This window comes from Ursus arctos, unplaced genomic scaffold, assembly GCF_023065955.2.
Source record: "Ursus arctos isolate Adak ecotype North America unplaced genomic scaffold, UrsArc2.0 scaffold_26, whole genome shotgun sequence".
Classification (NCBI taxonomy): domain Eukaryota; kingdom Metazoa; phylum Chordata; class Mammalia; order Carnivora; family Ursidae; genus Ursus; species Ursus arctos.
The window spans coordinates 40,102,092-40,114,953 of NW_026622941.1; the positions used below are offsets into that span (position 1 = coordinate 40,102,092).

The window sequence follows — 12,862 nt, forward strand, 5'->3', positions numbered from 1 at the left end:
TGAAGAGCTTTGCATGGTGCCTGGCATACCATTAGCACTGGAAATGTGGGCTGTGCAAATGATCAGCTATCTGTATTCCTGGGAGATAAGAATCTAGAGAACGTGACTTCCATGGGGGTCAGGACTTTGAGAAACTTAACTGCAGGAAGTCCAGAGCTCACATTTATTCTCTTTGCTCACTTCACCTGCTACAGCTCTGCTAAGGCTGGAGGTGCAGCTTTCACTGGCCTAGAAATAAAAAAGGCTAAAAATATACAACCTGACTGTGTCTGGGGGACCAAGATCATGCCTCCATTAAAGAATTTAAAATGCAGCCTCAGGGCAGAAGAGCATCTCCTAGGATTCTTTCTACTCTAAAAACGATTGCCAGCTCAGCACAGGGCAGGGAATGGGCTGTGGCCAGTTGCTGACCCCACTGGTGTCCTTTCTCCCTCTTGCTCTCCTCTTTTGGCTCAGTATAGAGAATAAGAAAGAGGAGCTTTCTTTTTTGCAAGAAAAGTTGAATCCTTCTCCCCTATTTTTTCCCCCCTCCTTTTCCCTCAGAAGAAGAATAAATGTATGAGTATATATTGTAAAAAAAAAAAAAAAATCAATCAATGCAAAAGCTTACAGAATGAAAAATGAGTCACTCTTCAGCCCCCAACTCTATCCATTGCCCCCCAAGGGTCACCACAATTAACAATTTGGTGTGGATTCTTCCAGGCCTTTTTTCTATATGTTTACATATAAACACACGTGGCTTAAAAAGCATTATATATAGTCTTCTTTTAATTGCTTTTTTAGATGATTATATTTACACACACGCACACACACACACACGTGCGCGCACGCACCTTGGAGATTCCCATCAGCCACAGACGTTACTGAGTGCCTACCCAGTGCCAGTTCTGTGGCTGGACAGTGATAAGCATACATAAAGGCTCCACCCTCCGGAGTCAACAGTCTCAGGAGACAGATAACAAACAAGTAATCAACAAATAATTTCAAAATGAAAATAATACAAAAGAAATAAGTAGCATGCTACAATAGAGAATAATAAGTGAGGGAGGGCTCTCTGAGAGGTGGCATTTTTTTTTTTTAGAGGTGACATTTTTTTTTAAACTGACACCTGAAGTATAAGCTGGATCAAGCCATTTGAAGATCCAGGGAAAAGGCATTCCAGAAGAGGAAACAGGTTGTGCAAAGGCCCTGAGACAGAAAGGAGCTTGTACTGAAATGAAAGAAGGCTAACGTGGAGCTTGATAAACAGGAGGGTGAGTGAGGTTGAAGAGGTCAGCAGGATCAAATAATGCACAATCTTAAGGGCCAAGGTCAGGAGTTTGCTTTTTTTTTTTTTTTTTTTGGTATGTACAAAAGGAAGCCATTAAAGGTTTTAGGCAGGTGGAAAAAATAAAAAAGGTTCTGGGCAGGAGAAAGATGCTATGTGATTTATATTTTGAATTTGCTTTGTGGAGAATGAATGGGGGAATGGAGAAAGGGGCAGTAGAGGAAGCCAGTTGGTTGGATATAATAGAAGCAAGAGCTGATATTGCTTGGACTGAAGCCATGGTAGCAGAGATAGAGAAAATGGGTAGATCTGAGATATATTTTTGGAGATGGAATCAGCAGAGCTCGCTGATAGGGTACGGTAAAGGGAGAAGGAAAAAATTAAGGATAACTCCCAGCATTTGCCTTGAGTAATTAGGTGAACAGAAGAGAAATTGATTTGGGCAAAAATAGACCATCAGGTTGTTCCCAGTTTGTTACTGTTAAACAATGAGGCCGTGGGGGTCCTTTACACACACATTCATGCACGTGTATAAACAGTCTGTAGGACAGTTTCCTAGAAGATGGACTGGTCGGAGGGTATGCACATTTGAAATTGAGAGACACTATAAAATGCCTTCTAAAATGCCTCAAATTACCCCACTATTAATGGTATTTTAATGTACCATTGAGATACCCACAGATATTATCGATCTCTCAAATTTCACCTAGATAATTAGCATAAAAAGTGTATATTTTAAATGTTCATTTCCTTAACTTCTAGTGAGATTAAGAATTTAAGTACATTCTCCTTGTAAAAAATGTAAACATTATAAAAATTAAGTTCCCTTTGACGTTCCTGTTCCTCCCAATATGGTTCCTTCACTCTCCATCCCAGAGGTAACTGCTGTATGCCTCCAGAAATTTTTCTATGCTTTTAAAAATCTGTATACGCGGGGCGCCTGGGTGGCTCAGCAGAAAGCATCTGCTTTAGGCTCGGGTCATGATCCTAGGGTCCTGGGAATCGAGCCCCACAGCGGACTCCCTGCTCAGTGAGGAGTCTGCCTCTCCATGACTACCCCTCCGCTCGCTTGTTCTCTCTCTCTCAAATACATAAATAAAAATAAAATCTTTAAAAATAAAATGAAATAAAAATCTATATACGCAATCAAGAATTACGTGGTTTTCGGAAGTTGTATTTCTAGCAGTCCTTTTCGCATGACCAAAAAATCTAACTGAAAATTTTTGCTTAAGGCCTAAGTAAGTGACATTTCAGTTGAGACCTTCTCAAGGTTAGTTAATCACTCTGAGCCCTGGTTTCATCACCTGTAAAATAGAAGTAACACAAATGCCTCACAGAGTTGTTGACAAGTTGACTAATTAACGCATGTAAAAGCCTGCAGCATCTCCCCAACAAATGTTAATTCTCTTTCCTTAACCTATACAGTTAAATTGAGGCATTAGTGGAGACCAGCAACTGAGCCATTCCTATAAGGATGAGATAGGAGACTCTACCCAGAAAAAAACATTTTTAATGTTGTTCTGAAAAAAAAAACTTTTTTGCATAGTAAGTCCCCTAAAAACTCTGAATTTTCCTTCAAAAATTTTAGTATGAAATATTCTGAGCAGTCAAAAAACATATAGGTCATTTAAAAATTATTATTATTCGTTTTTTTTGGTAAGGCAGAAAGCAAGAGGCTTTAAGCATAAAAGTAACTGCTAGAGACCAGTTGTTCCCGGTTCCCTCTCGGGCACACCATGGGAAGCGGACTGCCTGGATATTCCCAGAGAATTTAGGCCTGCAAGAGACAGCTACCGCTTGAGGCAGGTAGTACTTCCAAACACAGGATGTGACCTAACGCTCGGGTCTCACTGCAAGGATGCCACTGGTTCCCCTGGCTTGTCAGAGTACATCCTGTCATCCCTACCTAGATGTTCCTGGATGTTGAGGGTGTAGTTCAAAAGGGCAGACCCCATCACAAAGTGTCCTTAATCAAAATGAAATCAAAACATCCACGGGCCAGAATATCTCCCTCGGAATGGGAGTCAGCCAAGTTTCAACAAGCTCTCTTGTTTGGCATCACCAACAAGAGACATCAGTTTATCTGAACTGATGACCAGGGCTGCTTCTCCTTGCAAAGTATCAAGAGTACTTGTATCAAGGAGCTCCTGCTACCTTCTCACCCAGCTCTACTTTCCCATTCCTCCAGGCTCAATGCCAGAAATTCCTTAGCAGATGCAAGAATAAGCTTTAAACCCCCAAATATTGTGTGTGTGTGTGTGTGCACGGGCGTGCACACGCACACGTATGCGTTAGGGCAGGGAGAATTAGGGGTCACAGGTCTAATCAGATTTTCGAAAGGGTCTGTTACCCAAAAGATTCAGAAGCATTGTTCAAAGATCTCTCAAACATATTCCCAACCTAAAAGAATTTTCACCTGGGCTTGAGGTCCTAACTGGAGGTGGGTAAAGATCAGCAATGGAGCAGGTGTACCCCAAACTGCTCCTTGATAAAATTTACAGTAGGGCCCAAAGTACAGAAGGAATCAGGCCTTAACCTTAAGACAGAAGTCATAAAAGAGGTCCATTTCTTGCCTGAGGGTATAATAGGAAATGGGAAAATTAAGAAAGTACCAAAAACTATGTATCTGCCTTCACTTTTGCTGTCCCTGAAGCTTGATCCCCAACGGGGACACAGGATGGTGGAGGTACAGATTAGTAGAGGATGATTCTCAGCAGGGGTGCTATCGGCAGGTGGACAGGACCATTCTTTACAGTGTGGGACTGACCCAAACACTGGAAGATAGTTAATATCCCTGGCCCTCAGGCACAAAGTACCAGCAGCACCACCCGGTCAGCGTGATAACCAAAACATCCTCACTTATTTCCAAAAACTCCCTCCTGGGATCATAACTCACCCACACGGCAACCACTTTTATTTATGGGAACAGAGGTTGGTGTAGTGGGGAATGTATATGCCACAAACATTTATTTGTAGAACCTTTATAGGTTACAAACTATTTTCACTATGGTTTCTACTCTAAACATCCTCAAAACCCTGTAAGATAGGTATTATCATTACCCATTTCATAAAGAATGAAGGTTGTGCAGAAAGAAACATTGTTTAAAGATTGTATTTATTTTAGAGATAGAGCGTGTGTGCAGGAGCATGGGGAGGGCCAGAGGGAGAGAGAGGGAGTGAGAACCTCAAACAGACTGCACTGAGCCAAGAGCCCGACGCGGGGATCAATCCCAAGACCCTGAGATCATGACCTGAACCAAAATCAAGAGTCGGATGTTTAATGGACTGCGCCACCCAGGCACCCCTATAGGTTCTTAAAACAAGATAACCATCTCCTAAAGTGGGGAGCCAGGCTCATCCCCAGCTCTTCTTTAAAGAGGCACTGGGCAACTGGAGAAGGGCTATGACATTCTCTAGTCTAGACCTGAGTAGACAAGCAAGTAGGGAAGAAAGAGAATACACACCAGCTCCGTTAATGTTTTTAGGGACCGAGGGGCAACTCCAGCCCCTCTGGCGCTAACTCTGGGTGAAGGTCGGAAGGTGGTAAAAGAGATGGGGAGGGGATACGAGGAAGAGATGAGGACAAGAACTGAACCATCACATCGTAAACAGCCTAAACCCCTCCTCTCCTGGCAAAATTCATCATGTAAATAATTCTGCTAGCCCCTTGTGGTTCTGAATATTATTTATAACACCATTCAAGGACCTCAAAGTACTTTATAAACTGAGAAGAACATGCAAATTCGTAAAGCTGGGGAGGGGGGAGGGGTGCTGCTTCCAAAACCCTATCCTGGTCCTCTCCTGCCCAACACACAAACTCCCAGCCTGTGACTTTGCTGGGAGGCGATGGAAGACAGAAAAGGTGAGAGAATCTGGAAAGAGGGGGATTCTGAAAGATGAAAAGAGAAGTAGGGAGCAGAGTGGGAGGCGAAGACAACCAGAGTATCTCAAGGACAGAGAGAGGCAGCTTGACAGCTCGACGTCTTCCTTGGGTGATTCATTCTCCCTTGTGGAAGGAAAACAACATACAAAGATGTGGCTTTGCTGAGGGAGGCAAAAGAGAGACTGGAACTGGGAACTCAGGAATTCTGGCTGCTCAGTACATCTCTATTCTGGAATACATTTTTCTTTGCGGATGACAATCTTAAAACCCTTAAGTTGCCAACTGGTACTGTTCAACGAGGGAGCCCAGAAGTACCCAGCAAGGAGCAGGAGGCAGGGGTGCTGTGTGGAGAGAGCACCCTCTCTTATCTTCAAAGTAAAAGGTCCTTCCTCTTCTCTGAAGTGCATTTCCGAACTGGAATGAACCCCCGGCCTTTCCCTGGCACTGCTTCAGCTCAGCTCAGACTTGGGAGAAACGTTTCCCCCAGAATGGAGGTGACCGGCCTGGTGGACCAGTTAACACACTGACTTCAGGCAGCCAGCCGCTGCTGTCCCCTGGGCCCGCTGCAGTCGGTTCTGGGGCGGAACTCTGGTCTTGACCACAGAACCAGGGCCCTGGCTCCAACCAGCCTTCCCAGGCAACCTCAGGGGCAGGGGAGGATCTGTGGTCTCATTTCCTCTCCACCTTGGCTTCTTTTTTCACTTCATTGAAGATTAGCTATTTCCACCACGACTAGTTCCTGTTCTCAGCAGCTGTAGCAGCTGTCCCCCCACAGACAGAGCTCTGAGACACTGCTGTGGCTGCCACCTGGACCGTCCCAGCTGCAGACTTGTCCCAGGCGCAACAAGTCCTGAGCTCAAGGGTCTCTTCGTCCCAGATAAAACAGCAGGGAGAAGAAATGAAGGGACAGGAAGCAATTCCAAGAACTCCACAGTAGATACACCAGTGTGCATTTTTAAAATTATTTTAATCTTATATAATAGGCTCTTTCCTATGTGAAAAAGTTTTATAATAAAAATATGGAAATGCATACATTTGTTACATAGGAATGTGTATATAATAAAGCCTCAACAGAGAGCAAAGATTACAAACAAAAGATAGCCAAAACATTTATGATGAGATGTTGAAAGAAATGCAGAGTCAAACAAGACACTGTTTCTTATTAATGCAATTAGCAAAGGTTTTTTAAAATGTTAAACCATCCAAAAACGTTCAGCTTACAGAGAAAGGGAGGGATGCACACTGTCAGTGAAAAAGCCAAGCAGTACAACTTTTTTAGAAGCATATTTCTCAGAGGACTTTAAAAAGCATATCCCCTTTGACCCAATAATTATACTTTTAGCAATTCATCCTAAATCAATAATCAGAGATGCACACAAATATTTATGAACAGGGTATTCTTCACGGTGTTATTTTTAGTAGCGAAAAAAGAGAGAAATAAAAGATAAGGCGTTAATAAACTACTATCCTATGGAATACGATCCAGCTATGAAATCATGACACTAAAGAACGTTTAAGCAAAGGAGAAAATACTTAAGAAAGTAAAATAAAAATCGGTTTACAAAACAATTTGCCCAGTATGCTCCTACTTGTTAAAATATACATAAGTACATCAAAACGTTAATGCTAGACAGTGAGATTACAGGTGATTTTAATGCTCTTCTTTATACTTTTTCATATATAGTTTATACTTGTTATATTTTTGACTTCTACATTTGCTTAATAAACATGAATTACCGTCATAAGCAGGAGAAAAGAAGCTATTCTCAATCTTCTTCTCTTCCTTGAGGATACTCACATGCATGACTCCCTTTTTCAAAACCATTTGGAAATATGTATCGAGGACCTTAAAAACTTTATATCCTACAACCTAGCAGGTTCAATTTTGGGTTTCTGTCCTAAAGAAAATTCTAAATATTGAAAAGGTTTTGTATACCAAGATGTTTGTCACAGCGTTGTTTATCACGGCAAACAGAAGCAAACAACCTGAATGTCCAACAATAGAACAGTTGAGTACACAATGGTACATTCATTTGAGAGACCACTGTACAAGCATTTAAAAATGTTTACAATGGCTGGCTTGGGAAAACTAGTGAAATAACAGAGCCAAAGGAAAAAAAAACCCAAACTGGATTAAAAAATATATACCAATATTACAACATTGTACAAAACCTTATGCAGAGAAAAAAAATATGAAAGGTTTTAAAACACATTGGCTCCATTTGGTAAAGGAACTAGAGAAAATATGGATGTTTTTCTTCAATACAAATCGTTAATCTTTTCTTCTTTCTAAATTGCCCATACTTTTCTTAGGAAATGAGCACTACTTTAAGAGAAAAAAGAAAAAAAGCTGAAACTCCCTCTGAGCAATGAAAACATTCCCAAATGACAAGAAGCCCACTCCATCAGTCCTATCACCCTATACCCCCCACACCTCCCCCAGTCTAAGGCAGGGTCATATGGGAAGGTCAAGGGAATGAGGCTCCTCTCTGGTGGCCTAAGGTCTTCTTGGTGGGGTCTCTGAGCAAGGGGGTTTCCCTGACCAGCTGCTGTCAAGGGTCCTCTCCCTCCCCCATGTCCTATTCCAGCCTGAACTAATTCACCACAATCCCCAGGGCTGGGAAAAAATTCCTTGGAACTTGATATTTAGTCCAAGTTTTTCCCAGCCCCTTTCTGTGTCACAGGAGGCCCTCAAAGCCTCTTAGACAGCTAGCACCCAGACCAACTTAGCTCCCACATCAACGCTACACTTAACAGCAAAACCCCAGGCCATCAGTCATCACCAGGGAAATGTGAGAGGAGGACCCATGGCAGGGACAGGCCCTGTCATACAACCCTACCCTTATGCCCTGAGAGCCTCCGCCTGAGGGAGAACCAGGGCTTTTTCTGGCGTCAGAACCTTTAGACTCCATTTCAAGTCCATAATAAGTCAGCAAAGAGAAAAATGAGGGTGCAAACACAACAAGGGCAGACAGCTATCCTTTCAAAGCCCTTAAGGCCCTCTGCCTCCCCTCTCTATCTTAGCAAAGGCCAATACTGGCCGGAATACTAGCTCTGAGAAATTGAGGTTGGGTAATAATCTAGTTGGGACCAAAACACAGCCTGGGGCTCTATCAGACCAGAGATGGGTTCTCATTCTGATATTGACAGAGAAACTCCAATAATTGTACCATCCCTAAACTTCTCAGTACTCAACGGAATAGGAGCTGCTACTCAGACAGGGGGTAAGGAAGGATCCCAGAGAAACAGCATAACACAGCTTCACAACCTTTTTCATATCAGGGCACACCAGAAAATAATACTATTTGTACAGCACACCTGATAAACAGTGGAACTGATCCCAGTCAGAGGTGACAAGTCAGGGACCTCAGCTGCCCCCCAGGGATGAGGGGATCAGTATCCCAGCAGAGCAGTAGGGGAAATCCTTGGATTAGGGCCCTGGGCCAGGTTAGGACTCTTGGGATCAATGTCCTAAACAAATCACCTCCTGGCCTCAGACCTTGAGCTCTCCAACCTTGGCTGTCGGGCTGTGTGTCAGATCATGTGTCTACACCAGAAAGCCGGGAGCCTGTGGTCTTGACTCACAATGATACAACTTCCCCAGCCAGTGTGGTTTTTGGGGTGGGGGTGGGGTGTTCCACAGATACACTGGAACTGGGGGAAGCCCTCCATCCGACAGCAGAAGGGATATCCTGAGACTGGCTATACAAAATAGGTAATTGGTTTCATCATATTTCTAAACTTAAAATCCTTTTTGGGAATATAAGTGATCTCAGATCTGAGTCACTGCTGAGGGCTACAAATTTAAAAGCTACTATTTACTGAGCATATAGTAGTTGCCAGACTCTGCTATCCAAGTACTTGACTTCCAGTTTCATTATATCCACACAGCAACTTCATGTGGCAAATACTATTATTATCTTCATTTATAAGAAGAAACTGGGACTCAAAGAGATGAAGCAACTTGCTTAAGGCCAAACACTTTTCTAACTAGAGACTGTGGAGAGGTCAGTATTTGAGCCCACTTTGACTTGAAAGTCCATACGCTTAACCAGGACACCAGAATATCACCTCAACAAACTTCCAAATAGCTTTTTCTAAAGTCAAATCAATCATAATAATGCTGACAACCTGGGAAAGAAAAGAGTAAGAAAGGAGCAGCTTGCCTGACTCACACAATCAAGAAAAAAACGCTAATCTATACTGAGTACCTACAGGGTACCAAGGAAGGGCCTTATATACCTGGCTCATCTAATTCTCATAAACCTACCAGGATAGAAATTATTACCCCATCTTCTAGGTAAGGAAATCTATAAAACAGATAGATGAGGCTTAGAGAGGTTAAGACAGTTACTAAGACAGCCCTTGCTTTTTCTACTACACACACACTCCACTTCCCCTGACTATACAGGAAATACACCTGAGCTTGCTTCAGGGTCAAACATCCAATGCCAGTACTGTTCCCAAACAGTAGGACAGTAGAAAGAAGGATAGTAAAAAGGGCATGTTTCAGAAGCAGAGGAAAGGGACCCCAGAGAAGAACTCAAATCCCCAAGAAAGCATGATTTTCCTGTGCTGGAGAAGTGAAGTAAAATCCCCTCCTCCCACAAGACAGCTAACTAGCCCTGGCCTGCCCCGTTCCAACCCCCCATCAACAGCAGCTCAGGCACACAGAAACAAGACCAAAACAAAAGCCAAGAGGAAACAAATCAAAACTTTATACAGAAAGTATAACTTGCAAGTGGGTGGTCCCGGCTCTGGCTTGACCTATGCTCTCTGGGTGCTCTGGTTCGTAATCAGGACACCGTGTGCATTTCGTGGATATTAAGCCATTAATTTGCCAACTAACTAAACAAACTTGTCAACCAAGCTCCAAGGAGGACACGATCAACTCTGGTTCTGAGCTCTCACGACCAACAGCCTGGCAGCCCCTACCTAAGACAGCCCCCGACCCAGTCCACCTCAAACCATCCCTTTCTCTCCAATTTCTGTAACTACCTTGTGCCAGCTCCCTGGGGGGTGGGGGGGCTCACACCCCCACTGGAGTGCAGATTCCCTCCCACTCTTTTCCCCAACAGTTGAGCTCTTGTTCTCAAGGGCACCAAATCCCAATCTCTCCTCCTCAGCCTCTGAGTTGGCCACAGCACATTAGTAATCACTGACTCACCCATCCCCTTGAGGAGGCTGGGGGAAATGCAGAGGGCCACAGGATGTGTGGCCCAGATCCCTTTGGCCCTCTGCAGAGCTGGTGGGCACTGAGAGGTTCCAGTAACACCGCTTTCCCTTGGAATGCCTCTCGGCTGGCTGCAGTGCCAGTGGGCTAATGTCAGGCTCTCCACCATCGGAGAGGCCAGGATCTCTAGACAGTCCCACTGTTGCCAACAGATCTAATCTCCCTATTCCAAGGCAGATGAAATCCAATAAGGCTGCTAAGTCCACTATTCCCTCCGCATGGGCAAAGGCAAAGTGGGCCCTTCAGGCCATACCAACAATAACAGCAGCATTAACTCTGCTCCTTTAGAGAGTTCTTTGAGGAACTGGAATTATTTCCCCAAATTTCTTAAAAGGTTTACCTCTGCCAGCAAATGTTCCATCACCTTGTTCACTTTCTTTCTCCAGAACTTCATTTTTACCTCCAACATCCTTTTGGCGCCATACCAGTGATATACCAGCTCAGATCCTCCCTATCCACAGAGCCACTGACACCAATGTCCAATTTCCACACTAAAGAAGAATCCCAAAGTCAGCTTAAAATTCATCTACACAGATCTTTGGGGAACCTACAGAAACACTAAAAAGAAGCACAGGCAAAGAACACAAACCAGCCACTAGGGCTTAACATAAAGAGGGAGGAAAAAAAGGAGGCGGGATGGTTTGTGTATTGTTTCAATTGGAAAAATACACTGGTGAAATGGCTTATCCACATGTTCAGCCTTTTAGACAAATCCACTATAACTTTGCAGGATGCCTGCAGGCCATTCTGAAAATGAGGAGAATGGCATCACTCTTTATTCCACCCCCTTCAAGAGCTCCCAGCCCCCTCTCCGTTCCCCCCACCTCTCCCCCAAACATCTGGTCCGGGCTGGAAGTGGGACCCACTCCCTGGGAAGCCTCCATGTTAACACGAGCGGCTGTCTCCCCAGTCAGAGAACCCTGACTTGGGCTGAGGAGTGGGCCGGCCCCAAGTTTCTGAATTCCCCGGCACCAGCAAGAGGCTTAGAAATGAGAATTCTAGGGACCCGGGAAGGCTGTCGGAGAAGTGGGGAGAAGTGAGAGGGCTACAGAAGGGGGAGAGAGGAGGAAGTGTGGATCCTGGGGAGGTCCCAGGCTGAGGACCCCCTCCTCCTAAGTGTCCAGGGGTTGAGGCCGCAGTCGGGAGGTCCCCGACGAGGGTGTCGGGCGGCCAGCGGCTGCTCAGAGGTTGCCAAGAAGACACTGAGTCTATCGGAAGCCCCCCCTGAAGGGGTGGGCCGGGTAGGGGCACCCGGGCAGAGTCCTACCCGGGCACTGGGACCTCGGGGACGGTAGGAGGGGGAAGGGACTGGGCTCAGCTCTCACCAGCACCAAGGCGAACCTCTCTTCCAGTTCACAGGGCTCAGGCATCGGCATCTTGCCGGGCGGCGGCAGCAGCGAGACTGAAGGGGGCTCTCCCGGGCCCCCCTCGGCGCTCTCCAGGTTGCCCATCGCGGCGGGGCCCCCTCGGGGGCCTCAGCCCCCCACCTCCACGACCGGGGGCCTTGGGCTCGGCCGCTCCGACCCGGCTCCTCCCTCAGCGTCGGCTCCCCTAGTCCCGACTCCTCTGCCCCGTGCGGGGCGCTGGGAGCTCCTCGGGGTCCCGCAGGCGGTTCCGCGCGGCGAGCGCGGAGGCAGCGCAGCGGACAGCGGCACCGAAGCGACCGACCCGGCGGCCACCGCTCTCGCTCACACCCGCCGCCTCGCCGCTCCCGCGCTGCCCCTCCCCGCCCCCTCGCGCTCTTTCCCTTCCCCCCCCCCCCCCGACTTCGCTTCCTCCCACCCACTCCCGGCCGAGACTCCGGCTTCCCCCCCGAGCGCCGACTGCAGCCCGCGCGCCGCGCGCCCCATTCATGCAGGGCCCGCCTCCCGCCTACAGGCCTCCCGAGCATCCCGCCCCGCCCCGCCCCCCGCGCCTGATTGACGACCGTACCTGCCAATCACAGCGCCTCCCGCCCCCGGCGGCCTCGCGCCTGGCGCCTAGCGCGCCCTGGCGGCTCCGGTGCGAATGGAATCACCGCGGTTGCTGAAGGTGTGAGGCACTGGCTTGGACATCCGAGCAATGGACCTGGCGGTTTCCACAAGGAGCTCATAAAACACACAAATATGTAAAATATACGGCCCGGTGTGTAAAGCTAGCTACAAGAGAAGTAAAACAACTGGATGCTCAGGAGAGGGAGAGAGACCACATCTGTTAAGAGTTGTAAGGGACTCATTTGAACTGGGCACTGAGGGGTGAGGAAGACCTTAACTGACAGAGACAGGTGAAAAGGCATTTAGGAGGAGAGAACCTTACCAAAGGTCAGATGTTGATCTGGCTGGATGTGAAAATGGGGGTGCAGAAGAAGAACGCTGTTCTGGGCTAATTCTGCTGGTGGGTCATCATTGATGATGTGATGAACATCTGTTGTTTCTGCTAGCCTAGCTTCCATCCCTTTTCTTCAAGTAATAGCACCCCATTTCCTCGTAGGGAACCACCA

At 46.4% G+C, this 12,862-nt stretch overlaps 1 protein-coding gene across 5 annotated transcripts in view; it reads right to left on the bottom strand.

Annotated features, from left to right (window-relative positions):
- The window catches only part of FMNL3 (formin like 3), a 51,360-nt gene extending 39,261 nt beyond the window's left edge, over window positions 1-12,099 (bottom strand). For all 5 annotated transcript variants that reach the window (XM_026501933.4, XM_026501931.4, XM_026501932.4 and 2 more), the window contains exon 1: window positions 11,709-12,099. In XM_026501933.4, coding sequence (XP_026357718.1) covers window positions 11,709-11,834 — 126 coding nt within the window. In that variant the 5' untranslated portion in view covers window positions 11,835-12,099. The remainder of the gene's footprint in view (window positions 1-11,708) is intronic.
- Between the last annotated feature and the right edge of the window lie 763 nt (window positions 12,100-12,862).